General features: G+C 45.1%; 1 protein-coding gene across 1 annotated transcript in view; it reads left to right on the top strand.

Moving 5' to 3' along the window:
• MEOX2 (mesenchyme homeobox 2) overlaps window positions 1-21,894 on the top strand; it is a 72,447-nt gene extending 50,553 nt beyond the window's left edge. Inside the window, exons 2-3 of the mRNA XM_080975052.1 lie at window positions 1,493-1,665; window positions 20,541-21,894. Of these exons, the coding sequence (XP_080831178.1) occupies window positions 1,493-1,665; window positions 20,541-20,765 (398 nt within the window). The 3' untranslated portion in view covers window positions 20,766-21,894. The remainder of the gene's footprint in view (window positions 1-1,492; window positions 1,666-20,540) is intronic.
• Window positions 21,895-22,132: the final 238 nt, after the last annotated feature.

Below are 22,132 nucleotides of genomic sequence, written 5' to 3'. Positions count from 1 at the left end.
ATAATAAGCATTTTACATGCTGTATTGGTAGGTTTGTTATATTTGTCTTTTTATATCCTGTTTGCCTTTCAACATTTCTTTTAATTTTAAGATGTATATCAGCAGACAGGCCTATGAATTTTCTTTCATAGAAGTTTCCAGTGACTTTGGCAGTAGGGACAATGATTACTGGAAGTTCTCAATGAAAACTAAACCCTTTTCACTCTACCCTCCATAGGAGCTGGTTATAATCCAAACCATTCTTGTCTGCTTATAAGATCTGCTGTAGTTATGGTGTTCTTTGGCCAACAAGGCCATCTCAGGCATGACAGTGACTCATCCTTCAGCGAAAGTCATAAAGAGACTGCTTATGAGCTTGTCTGCTTGGAAGTTGATGCAGGTTTCTATTTAAATCAGCAGCTGAAGTGTGAATTTATCTGTGACATTTTTAAGATGGTTGATGAAGCCAAAAGTTGACTAGTGATTCTCATGCTGAACGCTAGCTAATTTTGGATTTACAGCATGCAGCATGCCAAGATTAGAAACAAATGGATATAAAATTTGGGCGGGCAGGGTAATCTGATACATGGGTCATAGTTTGCTTTAGGGCCACTTTGCACATGATTCTTATGTGTAGGAAAATACATGTGGAAAAATAAATGTGTATGTATTTTTCACATGTCATAGGGGACATGGTTTTTCCTACAAGGCAGTGATGTCCATGTAGGAAAATCCCAATTCATTCAAGCAGCGGCAGTCAGCTAATAATAGTCAAATAGCAATGAGCTAGCTTTCAAATGTTAATATGGGAAAGGCCTTCAGGGAGGTGCCGTTCTTATGACATTGCTTCATTGAGAAAGTTATTTTATAGTAGAAGGTATCTTGCCTGGTGTAAAAAGAGAATATAAAATGGGCAGACAACTCATTGATCCAAAGTGATCACAATCCCAATGTATTTTAGGTTATAGAGCCCTTCTTTGGAGGAATGCTTAGGAAAAACTATTAGAACAATCTTATATTTAAATGTTGCAAGTTTAAACTTCTTTCAAACATATCCCAAATGACCTTTACATAAAACAGCGGGATGCTAATCATTGCATCCAGTCGTATTGCATATGGCAAAGAACGCGAACAACAAAAAAACCTCTTCCCCATTTTAAACAGGGTGTGTTTGAATGGTGGTTGCATGATGGTTATTTGAGATATATTTGTAAAGACATCTGTGTAGGTGATTCAAGGTGTTTGCCTCTAGCAGCCAGAGCTGTACCTGCAGTACATAAGAAGGACATGGGGAGTCAACCATGCACCACTTGTGCCTTCAGTAGGCTGTAGCATTGCAAGCACCCATGAATTTGACAGAATACCGCCTGCATGACATTTCCTGCCTATACCAATACTTTCTGAATCCTATCTGTACAATACCATCTCAAATGATATTTTCACCTTGAATGTTTGCTTCCTAATAAAGCATAAACGTATCATGGCTCCTGATTTGATCTTTCATTTATTTCAGATTCTCAAGAGGGAAATTACAAATCAGAAGTCAACAGTAAGCCAAGGAAGGAAAGAACTGCTTTCACCAAAGAGCAAATCAGAGAATTAGAAGCAGAGTTTGCTCACCACAACTACCTCACCAGGCTGCGGAGATATGAGATAGCAGTAAACCTGGATCTTACTGAAAGACAGGTATGAATGGAAAATAAATTAATGGAGTTCTAAGTGCAGGCAATTACCTCAGACCAGATCTATCTCATTTAGAAGTAGACATGATAATGTGTGGAACAGAATAAAATCCTAACATGACATTTATGTTATGCATATACATACTGGATAACATCAATGTTATCTTTGAAACAGATACTTATAAAATCAGTTAGCACATTGTAACAGCCATGGAAAATTAATGAGCTCAGTTCCGTGTCTGCCAGAATAGAACAAATGCATTTTCAGATTGTCCTTTTAACATTCATCCTGTCTTCTGTGGGTTGTTGGTTTTTTTTTAAAGTTTTATAAGCATTTACAACATGAATGCATTTATCTTCTTCTCCAGTCCTGTTTTTTAAATAAATCCCTATCCCTCCATACGCACACTCTATTAATTCTAGCAATTCAAACAAAACTGGTGATAATGTTGACCTGTGACACAGGGTAGGGTGCTGTCAGGCATGTTCAGGACATGCAGTTCTATACATGTCTGAAACCTGCTTCTGAAATGTGAATGACTGCTGGGAAGGATTATGCAACTGCTAGGAAAATCTTTACTCTCTCCTTTAAGTGGCCCTGATTCTATACTGGCTGCTGCCAGTCCAGTACGTCTACCACAGAAATGGCCACATTCATCAAAGTACACAGGAAGTTATTATTGAGAAAGTAAAATAAAAGGCAAATTTACTCAAGGCTTGTCCCAGAAAGGATGAAGGAAGTGAGAGAGATGGCGAGGGGGTGGGGAAGAGAGGAGATGCTAAGCAGCCAAGAGTGGCTACATGGTTATGCTTCAGTGTTCAGAACAAAAGGAATCTGAAGTGGTAGAAGCTGGAAATCTGGAGACATGGGGAAAGAGGGAAGAAATCGTGGGGGATGGGTGGTGCTTAAGTGAAATAGTACCCCCGTTTGTCCTTATGCTCTGTCCAAAGCCTGTCAAAGGGAGGGAGAAGGGGAGATGTAAGGGAATGCTTGACTTTAGGTTGAGTGTGGTTTTTGACATGAATGGGAAGGTTACAAAAAAGTGCAGTGCTGCGAGTAACTAATTCATAGATGGCAAGGTGGTGCCTTTATTGAGTCAAGACGTGGAGGTGATTTGGCTGCAGCATGTCCAAATGTTTTCAGGCCAGCATCTAGAGGACAGGTCCACTTTCTATTGTGCGCTCACAGGCTCTGCAAATGCACACTGTTCTGGTGTGTCAGTTCACATTCAGCTAACAGCTAACATTCTTGACAAATGAAGGTGAGAGGAAATATTAGAGTGGACACCGAAATGGGATGATCTGGTGCTGTAATAGGGAGAACAGTTTCAGAAAACAGGGAAGTTCTCCAAATATATATTAAAAACAGGTGTCAACTGCTACTGGTGGATAATGCTCACCTGCCCCATTCCTGTTTCTGCCCTTAATCCTGTGTTTAATGCTCACCTCTCTCTCTCTCTTAACCCCCCCACCTTTTCCTGATAATATATAAGGTAAAGGTAAATGACCCCTGGATGGTTAAGTCCAGTCAAAGGCGACTATGGGGTGTGGCACTCATCTTTCTTTTCAGGCCTAGGGAGCCAGTGTTTGTCCACAGACACTTTCTGGGTCATGTGGCCAGCATGACTAAATCGCTTCTGGCGCATGGAGGACCATGACGAGTGTCAGAGCGCACAGAAATGCAGTTTACCTTCCTGCCTCAGTGGTACCTGTTTATCTACTTGCACTGGTGTGCTTTTGAACTGCTAGGTTGGCAGAAGCTGGGACAGAGCAATGGGAGCTCACCCCATGGCGCAGAACTGAACTGCCAACTTTCTGATCGGCAAGCCCAAGAGGCTCGGTGGTTTAGACCATAGTGCCACCTACATCCCACACCAAACAACACTGATGCAGCTTGAGGAAGTTGCATGTGCACGAAGCCTTTGCTTTCGTAATGGCACTTAATACAGCACATTCTTGGTGTTTTTCATGTCTCTTCTTAAAAAGAGTAGAGCATGATGAGATGATTTCTGTTTCCCAGAGGCAATTCTTCAAAGGTTTCAATTCAATATGCTGCAGAGGAGTAATTGATCATATTTTTGCTGCATAGCTTGAGATATGACAGAACCAAAGGAGCTCTCAAAAGAGGGGTGGGGGGAAGCCTCCAGAACTGCCAAGACAAAGATGCTTCTTAAATTGTCTTTGCTATATAGCTGTGGCAGCCTCCAGGGAAATCTGGAATGCAAAGAGCTGGGCTTCTTCTGCTTCTGCTTCTTCATTTGCTTTTTAAAGGTGGATAGCAGTTGTACTAAATTAGCTTAAAGTGTTGCACATTTGTCTTTCTTTTCCTTTTTCTATAAACTCCCTTCAAAACCACTTACTTGCGTGGTAGTCCAGGGGAGGGCTGTTGCTCGGTAGGTAGAGCACATGCTCTGCACATAGATCCCAGCAGGATCACTCCTTGCCATCTCCAGGGCCTGAAACCCCAGAGTGCTGCTACAAGTCAATGTAGATTAACACTCTTCAAACTTCCCTAGATGTTACCATTATCCACAACCTTTGGCTAAATTGGCCAGGGATGATGGGACTTGTAGTCTAACCATATATGGGAGCACACAGTTCACAGAATCAGAGAGTTGGGAGGGACTCCAAGGATCATCTCTTCCAACCTCTGCAATGCAGGAATCCTACCCACAGCCAATCCCTGTGTGGGTTTGAACCACCAACCTTCTGGTTAGCAGCCAGATGCACTGACCCATTGCGCCACAGGGAAGAAACTAATATAGGCCATACGGAGCTAGGTGGACCAGTTCTGTGTCAATATAATAAGGCAATTTCCAATGCTCCTACTTCAGTAGTGCTATACACCAGCTACTAAGCGCTAAAGAGAAGAGATGGGTCTTCACAGTATGAAAAGAGTGGCAAATGTCCCAAACTCACAAAGCCTTTTATGAAAGAAGTTTAATAAAAAAATTAGCAAGCTTCTAGGCCTTCATGGTAGCTAATATTATTTACTTATTTGTTTTAATATATACACACATACACACACCATTTTATTGTAATAAAACCTCTAAATATTGAGATGATCAATACAAAAGTTAAAACAAGGAAACAGGTTTAAGAGGTAATTGAAATTAACAGTAGACCAAAAAGAGATTAAAGCACATCAACACCCACATGTCTGGATAAACAAATGTTTTAAGCAGGTGCTGAAAAGGATACAGCGAAAGCACTTGCCTGGTGTCAATAGACATATAGAGTGTTCCATTGAGTAGGTCTCAGCGATCTTTATATAATACCAGTAAGTAACATACTGAACTAGACTGTGCAACAAATTGGCAGCCAGTGCAGAACTCTTAGCAGGCTGACATGGTCTCACTCCTGATAGCAATCCGAGCTGCAGCATTCTGCATTAACTGCAATTCTGGTGCAACAGAAGCTCCACCTAAGAGTGTTTTGCAGAAATCCAATATATACTTATTTAACTTGCCTACAGAAAATCCTACCTTCTCAGATTATATTGTTGTGGTGGTTTATTTATGTATTAACTGTGATTATCACTTGGCTTTAAAGCAAAGGGATTTTTAGGGCCCAATCGGGAGTGATGAAGGACATCTGAAAACACAGATTCTTGCTTTTCGGGTTTATTTAAAGACCAAAACTTCCTAGAGGGCAATTCAGATAATAGCCATAGTGCTGGACGAGGGGAAAATGAAGACGGAGAAAGGTGACAAAAAGAGGCATACATTTCTGTATGACTACTTTTTAACCTAGTCTGCCAAAGAATAAAAAATTATCAGATTCCCATGAGACATGTTGTCAGGGGTTCAGGAGCAGAGGCAAGGGCAAGGGAGGAAACAGAGAGCAACGTCTCCAGGACGAGCAACGTCTCCAGAAGGCAACGAGGGAGAGACGGACATGGACGTTTTCGGGGACGACCCGGGTTTCGAGCACGGCGGCACAGAGATGGAAGCGGAGGTGACCGTCGTCAACGAGAGCAGGGAGGAAGAACCGGAAGACTTCGGATGGCGGCCCGCCACGGGAAGCGAACTGTATCCGACATTCGTCCCCCTGACACGGCAGCACCCAGATCCCGCACCGGAAGGAGGGGAGGGGGGAAGAGGGGGCTTCGAGGGGGGGATGGATGTCAGGGGTTCAGGAGCAGAGGCAAGGGCAAGGGAGGAAACAGAGAGCGAGGGGGAGGAGGCAGAAGAAAAGATGAGTGATGACGACGACCCGAGATCTCCGAGTCTTTCCAGTGAATCAGAAGATTCACAGAAAGGAGCACCAGTGGCCAGGGCAAGGGGGGAGCCTAGGGGGACACCCCAGGAAGATAGAGCCAGAGGGGACTCAGAGGGGAGCAGTTGGAAATCGGGACCAGCGTCACCGCCAGAGAGCAGGGAAGAGGAAGGGCGCCAGGGATCAAGCGCTGGCAGCTCACAACAGGGGGGAGGGCACGAGTCAGGAGTGGCCACACCTCCATCGGGGAGCGAAGAAACGGTCAGACGGAAGGTGGAAGGTTGGGCGCGCGCGCCAAGTTCAAATGCACAGGAAGGTGGCGCAGTAGGCAGCCCGGAAAGGGAGCCAGGTCCTAAAGCCCGCCGAAAGGAGGGAGAAGAGTCAGGGGGGTCAGCGTCAGCGTCAGAGGAATCCCGGAAGGAAGAGACCCCGGGGGGCAGAGGGACCCAGAGAAGAACAGTCAGGCGGAAAAGGTGGAGCAAGGCTAGGATATTAAGTTGGTGTACAAGGGGCGGAGACTCAGATGGAGCTTCGCCGATCTAACCATTAGACGTAGGGTTGCACGCAGCAGCTTGAGAATGGAAACTGTAACTCAATAAAGACTTTTATTTAATGATCGCTGGCTAGCGTGATCCTCTGTGAGCTAGGATCTGGAAGCAACTCTGACAGTAAGCTCCATCTCCTAAATTGTGGGCATCTACAGCCTCGCGGAGAGGAGAGAAAGCGGGTGCCTACTAGCGAGCTCACGAACGGCAGACAACATGACGGCCGAACAGCAGATAGCGGAACTCAGAGAAGCAGTGTCGCGACTGAATGCCGAGGCTCTTGCATCCAGGAAGAGAGAGGAGGACGCAGCTGCCGCCTACAGGGATCTCCAGGTCAGGTTGGAAGTGCTTACGAAGCAAGGGCAACTGACACCCAAACCGGAGGGGATTGGGTTGGGGAGACGAACAGGCGGTCTGGTCTCTCACTTCGATGGGAATTTGCAACAGTACCCCAACTTTAGAGCAGATGTAATGTGTGCACTGCAACTGCTGAACAAAGACTTTAGAGATGAGCAAGAGAAGGTGGGATTCATCATGTCCCATTTGCATGGAGATGCTAAAGCATGGCTGCGCAATTTGTGGAGAGATAAGGATCCGGCGCTCCAAAATGCGGATGCCTTTATTAAAGCGATGGATGGGTGCTTTTTATCAAGCATTGACGTGGATCTTGCTCGGCAGCAGATACATGGACTGAAGCAAGGGAGGGCCAGCGTAAGGCAGTACCATGCCCGCTTTTTCGCTTTGGTCAGTGCTCTGGAATGGGACAGAGATTCGGCTCCTGTAAGAGACCTGTTTTGGGAGGGATTGCACGGCTCGGTTAAAGATGAAATTGCGAGGGGGGAGAGACCCCGGACCACGCAGGAGATCGTTCAGAGGGCGCTGGCGGTGGGGGTGCGGCTGGAAGAACGTCCGTGGAGCAGTGGCGAAGGGCGTGGAGGGCGCGAACCAGCCAGGGGCTCCTCCTTCCTTCCCAGAGAAGCAGCGCGTGCGCAATCCACGCCTCCGCCAGGAGGAGGAGCGGAACCTATGGAGGTTGGAGGTGCAAGGGCTCAGTCAGCAGCCAGAGCCCTAGCACCGGCAGCAGTGAAAGCGAAGCCTCCTAGAGGGAACAGGAAGTGTTACATCTGCGATGATCCACAGCATATGGCGAAAGAGTGTCCCCAGAGGCTCCACAAGCACACTGCAGCCTCAGCAATGGTAACTGCAGCAACGCAGCAAGGACAACCACAGCAGGGAAACGACGGAGTCTGGTTGGAGGAAGAGGCACTGGGGCCCAGCCAGACGTGTCAGTGAAGCAGTCCCCAGAGATTTTACAGCCCATGGACCCCCTCCCGCCCAAACCAGTAGTGAGGCTCACCGCATCGCTCCAGCTGCCCAATGGAATCACCATGGACGTGCCAATCACCATTGACTCCGGAAGCAATGCGGACTTTATAGGGCAGGACTTTGTCGACCGGCACGCTATACAGTTGCTGCCTGCCACGCTGCCCCTGCAGGTTGTCACGGTGGATGGCAGGGAGCTGCTAGGGGGGCAAGTGGTGAAGCAGACGCCACCAATGGTGATGCGACTTGGGAATCACAGGGAAATCATCAGCTTCAATGTCACTCAACTATCGGACACGCCCATTGTATTGGGCATGAGTTGGCTGGACAAGCACAGCCCGACGCTGGCTTGGTACCAGAGGCAGCTGACCTTCGGCTCTTCCTTTTGCGCTGAACACTGCATCGTGCCCAGGCAGGAAGGAGAGGAAGAGGAGTCACAGCGGCAGCTAGGCACGCTGCAAGCGGTTCCCCACAAGTACGCAGAATTTTTGGAGGTTTTCTGCGAGAAGGAGGCAGACAGGCTACCCCCCCACAGACCATATGACTGCAAAATTGACCTGCTGCCGGGGGCGGCGCTGCCCAAAGGGAAGCTGTATTCCATGTCTGAGGACGAACTGCAGGAACTCAAAGAGTTCATAGATCATAATTTGGAGCGCGGTTTCATCCGAGAGTCCAAGGCAGCGGGGGGCAGTCCGGTATTCTTTGTTAAGAAGCGGGACACGCCCCAAAAAAGACTTGTAGTGGACTATCGCATCTTGAACAGTGTGACCAAGCCATCGGACTTCCCCATGCCCCGAATCGACGACCTCCTCGCAAAGGTACGGAAGGGCAGAGTGTTCACCAAGTTGGACCTGCGAGGGGCATACAACCTCATTCGCATGCGGGAAGGAGATGAGTGGAAGACAGCCATGTTCACGCCCCTGGGCACCTACGAATATAGAGTTATGCCTTTTGGATTGCAAAATGGCTCCCACGTTTTTCAAGCTTTCATGCATCACGTGTTGGCGGGGCTCCTCTACAAGACGTGCGTCTGTTTCTTGGATGACATCCTGATCTTTTCGGAATCGCAGCAGGAGCATGACAGACACGTCAAGGAAGTGCTGAGCAGGCTACAGCAACATAGGCTTTACGCCAAGCTGGAGAAGTGCCAATTCGACGTGACGGAGGTGGATTTCCTGGGCTACAAGTTGTCTGATAAAGGGCTCGCCATGGACAGCGCCAAGGTCCGAGCAGTGTTGGATTGGAAAAGCCCACGCAACCAGAAGGAGGTCCAACGGTTTGTCGGCTTCGCGAACTTCTATCGCAAGTTTATCAAAGGCTTTGCGATGCAGACAGCGGCCATCACGGACACGCTCAGCTCCAAGAAAAAGAAGTTCATCTGGACAGAGCAGGCGGAGCAGTCCTTTCAGGCACTCAAGCGTCTCTTCGCGTCGGAAGAGCAGCTGCTTCATGTCAACCCCAGCAGGCCGATGAGGGTGGAGACAGACGCTTCGGACAGAGCCGTGGGAGCAGTCCTGCTGCAGAAAGACCCGCAGGGGGTTTGGAGGCCGGGAGCGTTTTACTCAAGGAAGCTCAGCAAGTCCGAACAGAACTACACCATCTGGGACAGGGAGTTGCTGGCCATTCATGCAGCGTTCAAAGCGTGGAGGCACTTCCTGATCGGCGCCAAGCACACGGTGCAGGTCTGCACGGACCACAAGAATCTAGAGCACTGGCGCACGGCACAGTTCCTGAACCAGAGGCAGATACGTTGGGCTGAGTTCTTTGCGAATTTCGACTTCCGAATAGAGTATGTCCCGGGGGACACCAACATCATGGCGGATGCTCTCTCCCGTAAGCCACAGTATCTGGAGGAGGCAACACCAGCGGCCGCCATGCACATCTTCGCACCGACAGTGTGGGTGTGCGCGGCGGCAACAGTTGACCTGGATGCGGTGCGACGAGCGTTGCAGGATGACTCCTTCGCGCAAGCAAAGATGGCAGAGGTGCACAGGGGCACGGCAGCGACCGATGAGTTCCAGCTGCGAGATGGTTTGCTCATCCGTAAAGGGGCCATCTACGTGCCGGGAGACGAACTTCGCGCCAAGGTACTGCAGCAGCTGCACGACGCGCCCACTGCCGGGCACTTTGGCAAGGAGAAGACGGTGGAATTAGTAGCCAGAGACTTCTGGTGGCCCGGAATGAGAGGGGAAGTCGCGGACTACGTGGCGAGGTGTGACACCTGCCAGAGGGCCAAACCAGTGCACAGACCGCCGGCCGGACTGCTGGAACCGCTGCAAACTCCGTTCGAACCATGGGAGAGAGTGGCCCTGGACTTTGTCACGGATCTGCCCAGCTCGAGGGGCAAGACGGCTGTGCTGGTGGTGGTGGACTTGTTCTCCAAGATGGCACATTTCATTCCGTGTGCGAAGGTGGCCACGGCGGAACAAACCGCCAAACTGTTCATAGACCACGTGTTCAAGGTTCACGGTCTGCCACGGTCTATTCTGTCCGACCGAGGGCGACAGTTCATCTCAAACTTCTGGCAGAGGCTGATGGGCTTCCTGAACGTCAAGATCAACCTGGCGTCGGCTAGACACCCGCAGACCAACGGGCAAGCGGAGCGGGTCAATGCCATCATGCAGCAGTACCTGAGATGTTATGCGAATCAACAGCCTGCGACGTGGGTGGATTACCTGCCTCTCGCCGAGTTCGCCTACAACAACACGAAGCACGTGTCCACGGGGGTCACGCCGTTCTTCGCCAACAACGGGAGGCACCCCAGAACCTTCCCGGGACTGGAAAGAATGGGGGAGGGGGAGCCGCAGACAGCAGATGCGTTCGCGTCGGAGTTGCAGGAGGTCCACGATCAGCTGCGGCGGCACCTGGAGCTGGCTAAACACGCATACAAGGTACAAGCGGACAAACACAGAAGGGTTGGCGAAGAGATCCATGTGGGAGACTGGGTCTGGTTAGCAGCCCACGCAGTGCCGGCCAGGTCGTTGGCGAAGAAGAAACTAGGGCATAAACAACTGGGGCCCTACCAAGTCGAAGAACAGGTCAACCCGGTGGCTTTCAGGCTGGCTCTTCCGGAGGGTTCCAGAATGCATCCGGTGTTCCACAGATCGGTGCTCACTCCCTACAAGGCACCTCACAGGTTTCAGGAACCAGGAACGGCACCGGGTCCGCTCCGAGAGAGAACCGGGCAAGGGGGAGTGGCACAGGAGGAGCGCATCAACGAAGTCACGGAGATTTTGGATTCCAGATGGGGGGAAGAGGGGGTAGAATACCTTCTCGCCAAGGAGGGCACCCCGGCCAGTGCCAACAGCTGGGTGCCGGGCTACGCTTTAGACGAACCTCTGCTCAAAGAAGAGTTTCATGCCCTCTTCCCACATAGGCCAATGCCAGCAGACTTTTTCGACGACTGGCTTTTCACGCCCACGCTTTCAGCCAGCACGTTCCGGGGGTTCGACTCGGACGAGGAACCGACACGAGACGCCCGTTCCCCGGAGGGGTCACCCTCGGGATCTGCTTCAGAACCCTCGTATTGGTGGGATGATCGACCAGAGGAGCAGTTCCGCAGAAGGTGGCTGGAGGGTCCAGGACGAGCAACGTCTCCAGAAGGCAACGAGGGAGAGACGGACATGGACGTTTTCGGGGACGACCCGGGTTTCGAGCACGGCGGCACAGAGATGGAAGCGGAGGTGACCGTCGTCAACGAGAGCAGGGAGGAAGAACCGGAAGACTTCGGATGGCGGCCCGCCACGGGAAGCGAACTGTATCCGACATTCGTCCCCCTGACACGGCAGCACCCAGATCCCGCACCGGAAGGAGGGGAGGGGGGAAGAGGGGGCTTCGAGGGGGGGATGGATGTCAGGGGTTCAGGAGCAGAGGCAAGGGCAAGGGAGGAAACAGAGAGCGAGGGGGAGGAGGCAGAAGAAAAGATGAGTGATGACGACGACCCGAGATCTCCGAGTCTTTCCAGTGAATCAGAAGATTCACAGAAAGGAGCACCAGTGGCCAGGGCAAGGGGGGAGCCTAGGGGGACACCCCAGGAAGATAGAGCCAGAGGGGACTCAGAGGGGAGCAGTTGGAAATCGGGACCAGCGTCACCGCCAGAGAGCAGGGAAGAGGAAGGGCGCCAGGGATCAAGCGCTGGCAGCTCACAACAGGGGGGAGGGCACGAGTCAGGAGTGGCCACACCTCCATCGGGGAGCGAAGAAACGGTCAGACGGAAGGTGGAAGGTTGGGCGCGCGCGCCAAGTTCAAATGCACAGGAAGGTGGCGCAGTAGGCAGCCCGGAAAGGGAGCCAGGTCCTAAAGCCCGCCGAAAGGAGGGAGAAGAGTCAGGGGGGTCAGCGTCAGCGTCAGAGGAATCCCGGAAGGAAGAGACCCCGGGGGGCAGAGGGACCCAGAGAAGAACAGTCAGGCGGAAAAGGTGGAGCAAGGCTAGGATATTAAGTTGGTGTACAAGGGGCGGAGACTCAGATGGAGCTTCGCCGATCTAACCATTAGACGTAGGGTTGCACGCAGCAGCTTGAGAATGGAAACTGTAACTCAATAAAGACTTTTATTTAATGATCGCTGGCTAGCGTGATCCTCTGTGAGCTAGGATCTGGAAGCAACTCTGACACATGTCATGTACTTATCTATCAGAAAATATCCTAGAATAAGCACTAAAACTTAATAAAACAAATCACATTCTTTTAAAACTCTTTATGTAAAAAAAAAAAGATTAAAAATAGTAATATCACTTTCCAAGAATGAATAGGAACCCTTCCCATTATGCTATTTTCCCAATCGAAACTTGGGCTAATGCTAGCTGGGTGAGGGGGAAGCATTTTAACCAAAAGCTGCATGAGGGAAAAACACAATCCACCCCCATACAGAGGTTGGAATCCAAATCATTGCCCCCCCCCTTTGCTCCCCGAAGCTTTCTGATTGTTTTTTTAAGATGTAGATCCTTTTCATAGATCTTCTGTGTCACATCTGCTTTGCCCTTGACAGAATATTAAGAATCAATGTTTCATTGGAGTTAATGAGAAAAAAAGAAAATGGACTTTACACTTCCCTGTTTGATAAATAGATTCTTCAGCTTGTGGGTGGGCGATCCACTTTCTACCCACAACAATGTCCCAGTTTTCAAGTTACATAGTTCTCTCTCTTTTCTTTCGATGGACAGGTTTTACCTGTTCTGATAAATTGCGTGACCGTCCATTGGTAAATGAGCGGAGACTCCACCTGCTTCTTCAATATAGGAGGTTTTTTATAATGTGTTGCTGGGAGGGTCAGGAAACCACCACATTTGAAGGAAAGATCACAAGAATTATGGGGTATGGGTTTTTATGTTTTATTTGGTTTCTGAAACGGTGTCCGTTTCCTGCAGCTCTGGCCTTGGAATGTGAGATCTGGTCCCAGTGGAAATGTCTGCTAGCGCTGCCTGTAAGAGAGGCTGTCAAATACAGTTTAAGCTACATATTCACATACACAAACACATTATTTCTCTGGATTTAAAAGAAAGTCGTTATTCCAAGGAAAAGAAAACTATCGTGTGTGTGTGTGTGTGTGTGTGTGTGTAAATATACATATATGTCAGACTTGATTTTAAAGCGGTGAGGCAAATTCTCCACCGACTGACATGCCGTGCAACTTTATTTATTTTTAGGGGAGCCACCTGCATTGAAGTGAGCTTAGGTTTTGACTCCTGAGTAGAAAAAAGCTTTGATTCAAACTGTTACCTTTTTACTGTTGTCCTGTATACATTGACACAATGCCTCTTGTTTTTAGCGCCCATATCATATTCTTCCCCCACCCTCTGAGTTCGGTAGCCCTCTCTCTCCTCCAAATAAAACAGATACAGCTAAGAGACTTTTCCTCCGGTGCCTGCTCCCAAAGAGATGTTCAATGTGCGGTCATATATTCCTCAACCTATTTAAGCAACTGCTAAATCATCAGTCTGGGAGACCTAAATACTAACCAAGTTGTTGACTAAGGGGAAGGAAGCTGTGCTTTCACACCACGCCAGTGAGCAGATGTGCCCAGCAGATCAGTCCATAACTGGTGATTTAGAAATAGTTCCTCGTGCTGCAATAGCTCCTCTCTAGATTAGCCACCCTTTCCACTGTGCATGGTAGAGTATATGTGTGCTTGAAAGAAACAGTAAGAATCTGCTCATTAAAATAATGAGCAGGTTGAAAGAGGAGACTTCATTTCATCAGATGTTTAGGTTTATCCAGGTCCAGCTCACGCTTTTCTGTCAAATGCACAAACCTCTTATGTAGAAATATGGTGATTTTATAGTCACTTTCTTGTCCTTCTATGGCAATGCATTTAGTCCAGTACACTATTATTAATTAAATTTATGTACTGACCTTCACCCAAGGATCACAAGGCGGTTTACAATATAAAAACACAAAAGTACATAACATAATACCAAACAAAAACAATACCCCCCACAGTTCGAAAGGCCATATATTGTTTAATTAGCCAAAGACCTGGGAGAAGAGGAATGTTTTTCCTGGTTCAATCAGGTGCCAGTTCAATCAGATCCATAGGTCATACATCTCTCTTCACAAAACAGTGTCTATCAGTTGGAAGTCCAGTTGTCAAGATTGCTGTGTGCCTTGCTTGTTTCGTACCATTACAAAGTGGTGCTCTGAATCATTTTTTGCACACAGATTCTAAGTTGGTTCACCACCACTAAACCCAGGTTAGAATAGTCTGTTGGAACATGCCAGATGGTGACCTATATGACCTGCCTGGGGCTTGATGCTTTGGAGGTATGAAGCAGCCAAGCCTGCTAAAACAGCATTAATATGTTAAGAAAATGTACTTAGTTCCATTAAAACAACGGGATTGATTTCCAAGAAAATGTGTTAGGCTTGGAACACTTTCAGTCAACATTTCATTTGTATGCCACCTTTCCATAGTTCAAACCTTGCTCAAGGCAGCTTACAATATTTTTAAAAATTTACATAATGACAAACATAACTAGAGTGGTCATAAACAATAAATGAAGCATCAAAACGCTGAACAGTTTCCACGTAAATCACAATAGTATCTAAAATAAAGATAAAATAATTAATATCAATAAGAGCAACAACCCACCCCAAATCGCTAAACAATACCCCAGCACCATTACAGGAAGCTGAACTGGAATAAAGTATCTAGACAGATGAATGGTCTTAATTAAGAAGTATCTCAAGCAAGTGCTAGCATTAGGGTGTGGTCCTACTGCAGGTTTGTTTGTTTGGCACAGCCATCATCCATGTTAATCCTGAAGTTCCATTTGGAATAACAACAAATCACATGAAGTTCGCAGATGTAAGATGTGCAGATTCAGGGCACAGCACTTTGATCTGGAAATGTTGGAGAAGTGTCAATCAGTTTAACTTCATGACTTAAACTAAGTCATACTTGTAATAGACCCATTGAGATCAATGGACTTAATTACGGTAAGTCCATTGGTTGCAGTGGGCCTGTTCTATGACTAATACTGGATACCACCCATAACCTTTTGCATGTTTAAATTGTAGGGTTTATTATTATTATTTAAAAATGTAAAATTGCTTTAAGCAAAAATGTTTTTAGAAATACCATTTTATACATTTTATTTAAATAAATATTTGGGAGTTAGGTTTGTATCAGAAAAGATCCCAATTTCAAATTGATACGCAGCTATTTGCCCAAAACACTTTACAAAAATCGAATACAAAACTTTATATAAAAATAAAGTCTGTTTAATTTTTCAGAAACTGTTAGTATTCTTTCTCATATTCCAACTTTTACTTCTACTATTAGTATTACTACTACTACTTCTCCTCAATATATATTTTGACTTTCAAGCAAGCTGCTTAACTGTTTCAGATATGCAGGAACTTTTAGCAATAGGATAAAGTGTGGGCTTCTAAGAATTTAAGAGAATTGATTTTCAGAATTCACACATCCTTCCTATTGCTAAAATGTAACAGGATCATGTATCAGTTCCATTATTGACTTGTCACGAAATCCAAAGGAAGTTCAGATTTCATCTCTCTGAATTTGATCTGTGGAGGAAATAGCACATGAAACATCCTTTACAGGTTGTTATATTTAGCACATGTGATATGTGCAGCTCAATACTATTTCTGTTTCAGAGTATAATGGTGTAAGTTGTTCTTTATTATAAAGTAAAAGACAAGAACTTGACAGTCTAATGGTGCTAAATGAAATACATAGGAGACTCGGATTTTAAACGAGTGATTTACGGTAAACCATCTGTAACAAAGACTGCATTTTAAAAGCTGTTAAACTAGAATTTTAAAAGTGATACATTAAAACCCAAAGGAAAAGATGGATTTTCCATCATTTATAAAGTTTGATTCTCTTCATCTGATCATTATGCATTTTTTAAAAAATACAGAATGCATTTGTTAAATATGGCAACCGAGTACAGGTAAATAAGATGAAAAATGGAGGTCTGGTTTTATTATTTTAAATTGTTGTGCCTTCTTCACAGCATGGCATACCAAAATAATTGTAAAATGGAACTTTTAAAGACTTAAGTGATCCTGTGGAAATTACTGGACCTGGTTATCTCCAGCAGGGCAGAAAAAACTCATGGAGAATTCATTTTTCCAGTGGCTCTTGCAGCTCATTCAAGAGATCAGCAGGTGACTACTACACCTGCTAATGCTGGACTGGGTGAAGGCTAATCAGCTGATGCTAAATCATGGCAAGATGGAAGCATTGTGGGCAAGTTGTATCTGGTTGTTAGAATTATGCAAATTGCCTGTTCCGGTTGGAGTTGTAGGTGTCTGGGGGCACTTCTGAATCCATCACTGCCACTGGAGGGCTCTAGGAGTGTCCTTTACCAGCTTCAGATAGCATTGCTGCAGTGATTCATGTGTTAGCTACCTCAAGACTGCAATGTGCTCTACATGGGGCTATCCTTAAGGTTGGTGTGGATGTTGCAACTTGTGGAAAATGCAGTGGTTCATCTGCTAACTTCAGTTGTTTACAGCAAATGTATGAAACTACTGCTCAAAGTGCACCACTGGTTACCAATTTGCTACCAAGACCAAGTTACCAAACATATAAACAACCTGGGATCTGGTTGCCCAGTTCTTAAGATCTCAGAATGAGATGTGCTGGAACCTGTGAGTGTCAATCTAGTGACAACAAAGAAAGCCTTTTCTATTGCAGACTAGCTTGCAGAATTATCTCCCTAACCAGAAATAAGGCAAGCAGCAATTCTGCTGAGTTTTTGGTGCCTCCAAAAAATATATATTTTCACTCATCCCTCTGCTGGGTATAGCTATCAATTCACAGTCCAGTTGCTATTGCTATTACTTTATTTGTTTGCTTTTATTGCACTCGCATATGTTGTCATCTGTTCTAGTTTGTTTGTTTGTTTGTTTTTTAAAAAGAAGAACAGTATAAAATGTTAAGTAAAACTACCAGAGCCAACTTTTCATGAACCTGGATGGAGGGGACATCCTTACAGTTTTCTGGCAAACATACTGCTGAGCAGCTTCCTAAATATAAGAGAACCTCCCCTTTTGTACTCCTTCATATCTCTTTGTGGGGTACAGTTTGGCTTTGGATAATTTAAATGATGACTTTGCTTTAGACCTCTTTTCTATTGACCCCCAACACAACCGGTATTAAACCCACTAGAGCTGTTTATTGCCTATTCTTCTTTCCTTTCCGTCCACCTGTGGTATGGTGCAGGGTGTCAGTAAAGAAACAGAGTGTTTTACTGTTGCTTGGATGTATTCACCAAAGGGATATTATTATTTTTTTGCCATCCAGTAGTTATTGCCTTCAACCTATTGATGCTAGTGAAAGTCACCCTAAAAGGGGGGAAAAAAAGACTAATTGACATATCTTATTCACAGCTTAAAGCTAATGGAAATAAAAGTGAAGAGAAGGGCTTGGGGAGAAAGGGCTTGTCTCATCTTACACAGACCACTTCTTAATTTTGCCAGAAGGCATCTAAATTTAGAGGAAGGCTCAGATGGTTTAACTTATGCTTTCTTCCAAGCCTTACATGTATGTGCTAGCCAATGTAGATTCCCTCAGATTGACTTAGACTCCCTCAGGCTTACTCACTTCCTCAGACTCACAGGCACTTGCCAATTTACACCTCTTTTTACATATGACCTTTGCAATTTAGGCCTATTATGTTTCAAGCAGTTTTATCTATTTTTCCATTCTCGTTGCCATTCCTCTGCAATCTAAAATAAAAATACAATTACTCAAACACACTTGTACGCTTATACGCAGAAACAAAGATTGCTAATAAGTATGACCTGCAAAGTCCCCACCCCCAGTAGAATATTGCCATACAGTTTCTTTCCTATGAATTTGTCTAGACTTCTATCCTATTTCCATATTCTCAGTGTACCTTTGTTACATTTTATCCCCCACCCTGAAAGAGTACATTTAACTTTCCTATCTTTAGCCACCCTTTGGTTGCCAGACACTACAAATCAGACCAGATATAGCAGTGCCACAAATTGCAGGCAAGAGTGAAAGGCATTTAACATATTAAGATAATCTTTTCTTATTTTTCCCCTAGGTTCATTGCATTATTCTTAGTTTCCTTGTGCTAGTTCTATTTTCACATGCTAGACCAGGGGTCTGCAACCTTTAAGACAAAAAGAGCCACTTGGACCCGTTTCCGAAGAAAAAACAACTGGGAGCCAAAAAACTCGTCATTATAAAAATAACTTTTTTGTCACTTTTTTATTATTTCTTTGTTTGACCCCTCAGAATTGCTCCTCCTCATAGAAATAAACGTTAAATTAACAAGTTACCTTTTTTTGTGTGTGTGTTCTTCACTCCCCTTCAAAACAGTGACCAGCGTACATGCCCCCTTTCAATGCAGTGACCAGCGTACATGCCCCTTACAATGTAGTGGGCGGGCGGGCGGGAAGGTGACGTCGGGACGGTGCGTGACTAATGCACGCACCGCCCCCATGCGACATCACAGCCAGTACAGCGCTCGCCACAGTGGGGAGTGTCGGGGCGCACAATGCGCCTCCTCCCCTCGCTAGTATCTGCCCCGGAGCCGCGGCAAAGGTGTAAAAGAGCCACATGCTGCTCCGGAGCCGCGGGTTGCAGACCCCTGTGCTAGACTATATTATTTTTCTTCCTTGAACTTGAATTTTATGTGTGACCCCCCACCCCACTGAACAGAGCACATTTGCCTTCATCGGCCTTCATAAACTATTCCTTTCCAACTACTGCTGAACATATTTAAGGCTGCAATTCACAAACCAGCTAACCCGATGGGCTTGAGTTAAATAGGCATTAGCTCAAGTGCCCTGTCTATGTACACTTGCTCTGGTTTCACTACACAAAATATGGTTGATCGCCTACTAAATTTTACTAAAATGGTATTTGAATTTGTGCTACTTTCCCCATAGATTAGATATTTTCCCCAAACTCCATAGAATAAAATATGCAAGATCTAATTTTAGACACAGATGAATGCGGGTTTTTTGAGATGCAGTGCCTCCCTGGTCCAGCTTCTCCTTCACTTTCAGTTATAGTTCAGTGTTGCACTGACCAACTAATATTTAAAAGGGATGGGGAATCTGTAGCCCTCTGGGTGTTATTGGACTACAGTTCCCATCTGCCTCAGCCATTATGACTAATGGTCAGGGATGATGGGAGTTAAGAGCCCACCACAGGTTCCCCATCCCAGCTGTATATTATTCTATCATCCCCATCCATAGAAAAATTTTATCTCTCTCTCTCTTTTTTTATACATTCTGTACATGCATGTTTAGGCATAAATAATATTTATGAGAAAAAGCTGTTGATATTTTACAGAAAATAAGAACTCATCTGATTTATAGCAGAATGATAGTCCCAAGCATCGTATAGCTTAATACAGTGTTTGGCATTAGCAATACATTGCTATTTTACTAGAGGAAATTCATTGCGAAAAGTGTCATATATAATTTTCCACAAAGGACTGCATGAAGAGTACAAACATTATGAGCCCTTTGACATTGTTTTTGTGAAAGCTTTTGACAGATGGCGTAACAATATTTCCTAACATCAGAGCAACTAGAAATAAATACTTTCCTCCTTATATTAGGTTTATTTTACTAGCCTGCTTCTTTGGCTCTGATGTGCTGTCTAGAAGAAAGGATGTGCTGCTCAAGGTTGAGAAGCCTCTAACTAATTCAAAACCGCCTTGTCCTAATTCCAGACACTTACATTTAGTTTAAATAGCAACATGAAAACAACACAAGCCATCAGTTTGAATTTAGCATAAAATTACATAGCAAAAAAAAAAAAAGGTTTATAAACAATATCTGCAGTAGAATTTGACTTGATTTCCTTTTTTTTTATTTGTGAAATAGTACAACTATAACTATATGAAAAATGAAAAATATGCCATGGCTCCGTTTACTGGTGTCGTATAACATTTCATGCTGTGGCTAATCCTTGGTGTTTCTTTTTAAAACCCTGAAACAAAAAATCTGAACCATAGCCAAGGAGACAGGAACCTCCCCAAAACTTTCCACACTAGACTTTTCCATGCAGCAGTCCTTGTAGAAATTAAACACTTTTTGATATTCCAGGACTGCAGTAAGCAAAATGTGTATTAAATAAGATGAAGAATGGTCTATTTCAGCTGTGCAAATGAATGTCTGTGCACCAGTTATATCAACGGTAAGCCAACATATACTGAATGCAGCTGTGGCACAAAGGAACTTCAGCTGCCCTCTTATAAATTATAAGCATGCCATTATCAGTCCTGTGACTATTTTATTGATGTCCTACATTGCCGTTTTCTTTTGTTTTTGATTCAAAGGTAAAAGTTTGGTTCCAGAACAGGCGGATGAAATGGAAGCGGGTAAAAGGAGGGCAGCAGGGAGCCGCTGCCCGAGAGAAGGAACTGGTGAACGTCAAAAAGGGCACGCTCCTTCCCTCGGAGCTTTCTGGCATTGGCGCAGCCAGCCTCCAGCACACAGGGGACTCACTAGCAAACGATGACAGCCACGACAGCGACCACAGCTCTGAGCATGCGCACTTATGATAAGACACGAAGGAGTTGCAGCTCTGTTCTCAGGAAAGACACGCTAACGCAGGAAGCCTTACACGGACGTAATTGACGGATGCAAGCGACTCTCTCGCAATTAACAGAACCTTGAACTTATGGTGTCTGCTACTCTTGAATTATTATTATTTTTTACATGAATTCAGTAAGTGCCACACCTTAAAGTTGCCTTGCGAACAGAAGCAGAAAGACAAGCTTGCTTTTGAACATTCCAAATTGGACTGTCATTCTAATGACAATGGGCAGGTATTTTTTGCTTTAGCTTGCACTGAAAAAAAATGCCATTGCTCTCAACAAAATAAATATTCTAATAAACAAATAACACAGTGCCAACAGAAACATGGTCTAGTGGGTAAGAAATGTATTTTAACTCTGTATATATCTACTTTACGGCATTTTTACTTTTCACTCATTTTTAGCAACGCATTCATATTAGCTGACGGCAATAGTCACTCATGAGAATTAAATGGCTTCTTTTTGTCTCTATTTTGTTTTGTGTCCCAGAGATAGCTACATGCAGACCATTGTGTTCAGAAAAGAGTCTGCTATGGAATGTCCTTATACCACAGACAAAACAAATCTTATGTTGCATTTACTATCAACTGCTGCTAATAGGAAATTATTAAACCTTGCTCTTCAAATTTTCTTATCTTATACCAGCAAAAGTGTTTTTTTAAAAAAAATAGGATCATGCCTGTCCGGAAAAAGAACCATTGATTCATATTTTTTATAGAATTCATTACCCCAAATGTTTTACATGCATTGATATCTTGGCTCATTTCAGCTGCTGGCCACAGTTCATCTACTCCTGAGCAGCACCTGATACAGTCAGTAGAACTGTGGATAGTAGCTTGTGCTATAAATTGGAATGTTTTTTTTATTTACAGTAATGTAATAATATTCAGGTATTATAAAGACAGAGTTAACTGCCTCCATTAATGGTCACAATTTATTAGATAGCTCTGTGTAGAAAATGCAAAGGTCAAGGCATTCCCTCCCCCTTCCAGGCTTTTGTGTACATACAGTCGAATAATACAATCAAATTTTACACAAAACAGTGATTGTACTTGTAAAGGAAATGTTTAATAAATGATCCTTTTGGAAATAATTCTTGCTCTCCTTTGGAGTTTTCATAGGTAACTCAAAATGTCAGAACAGTAAAATGCTCTAAAAATGTACCCTATGTTTGCTTTAGATAGTGCAAACCAGGTTTTCAATATTGGATGAGGCTTCTACCTTGATACATTGGGGAAATCCTTTCCTGTAGCAGGAAAAAGCAACCCCTAGCTACAGAAGTCTCCAGCCAAGAACAACAAGAAACATGCTAAACCATTTTCCCAGATCTA

The sequence above is a fragment of the Podarcis pityusensis genome, assembly GCF_964106645.2.
Source record: "Podarcis pityusensis genome assembly, chromosome: 12".
In the NCBI taxonomy this organism is placed as follows: domain Eukaryota; kingdom Metazoa; phylum Chordata; class Lepidosauria; order Squamata; family Lacertidae; genus Podarcis; species Podarcis pityusensis.
The sequence above is the reverse complement of the archived record's forward strand: the minus strand, read 5'-3'. Positions and strand labels throughout refer to the sequence as shown.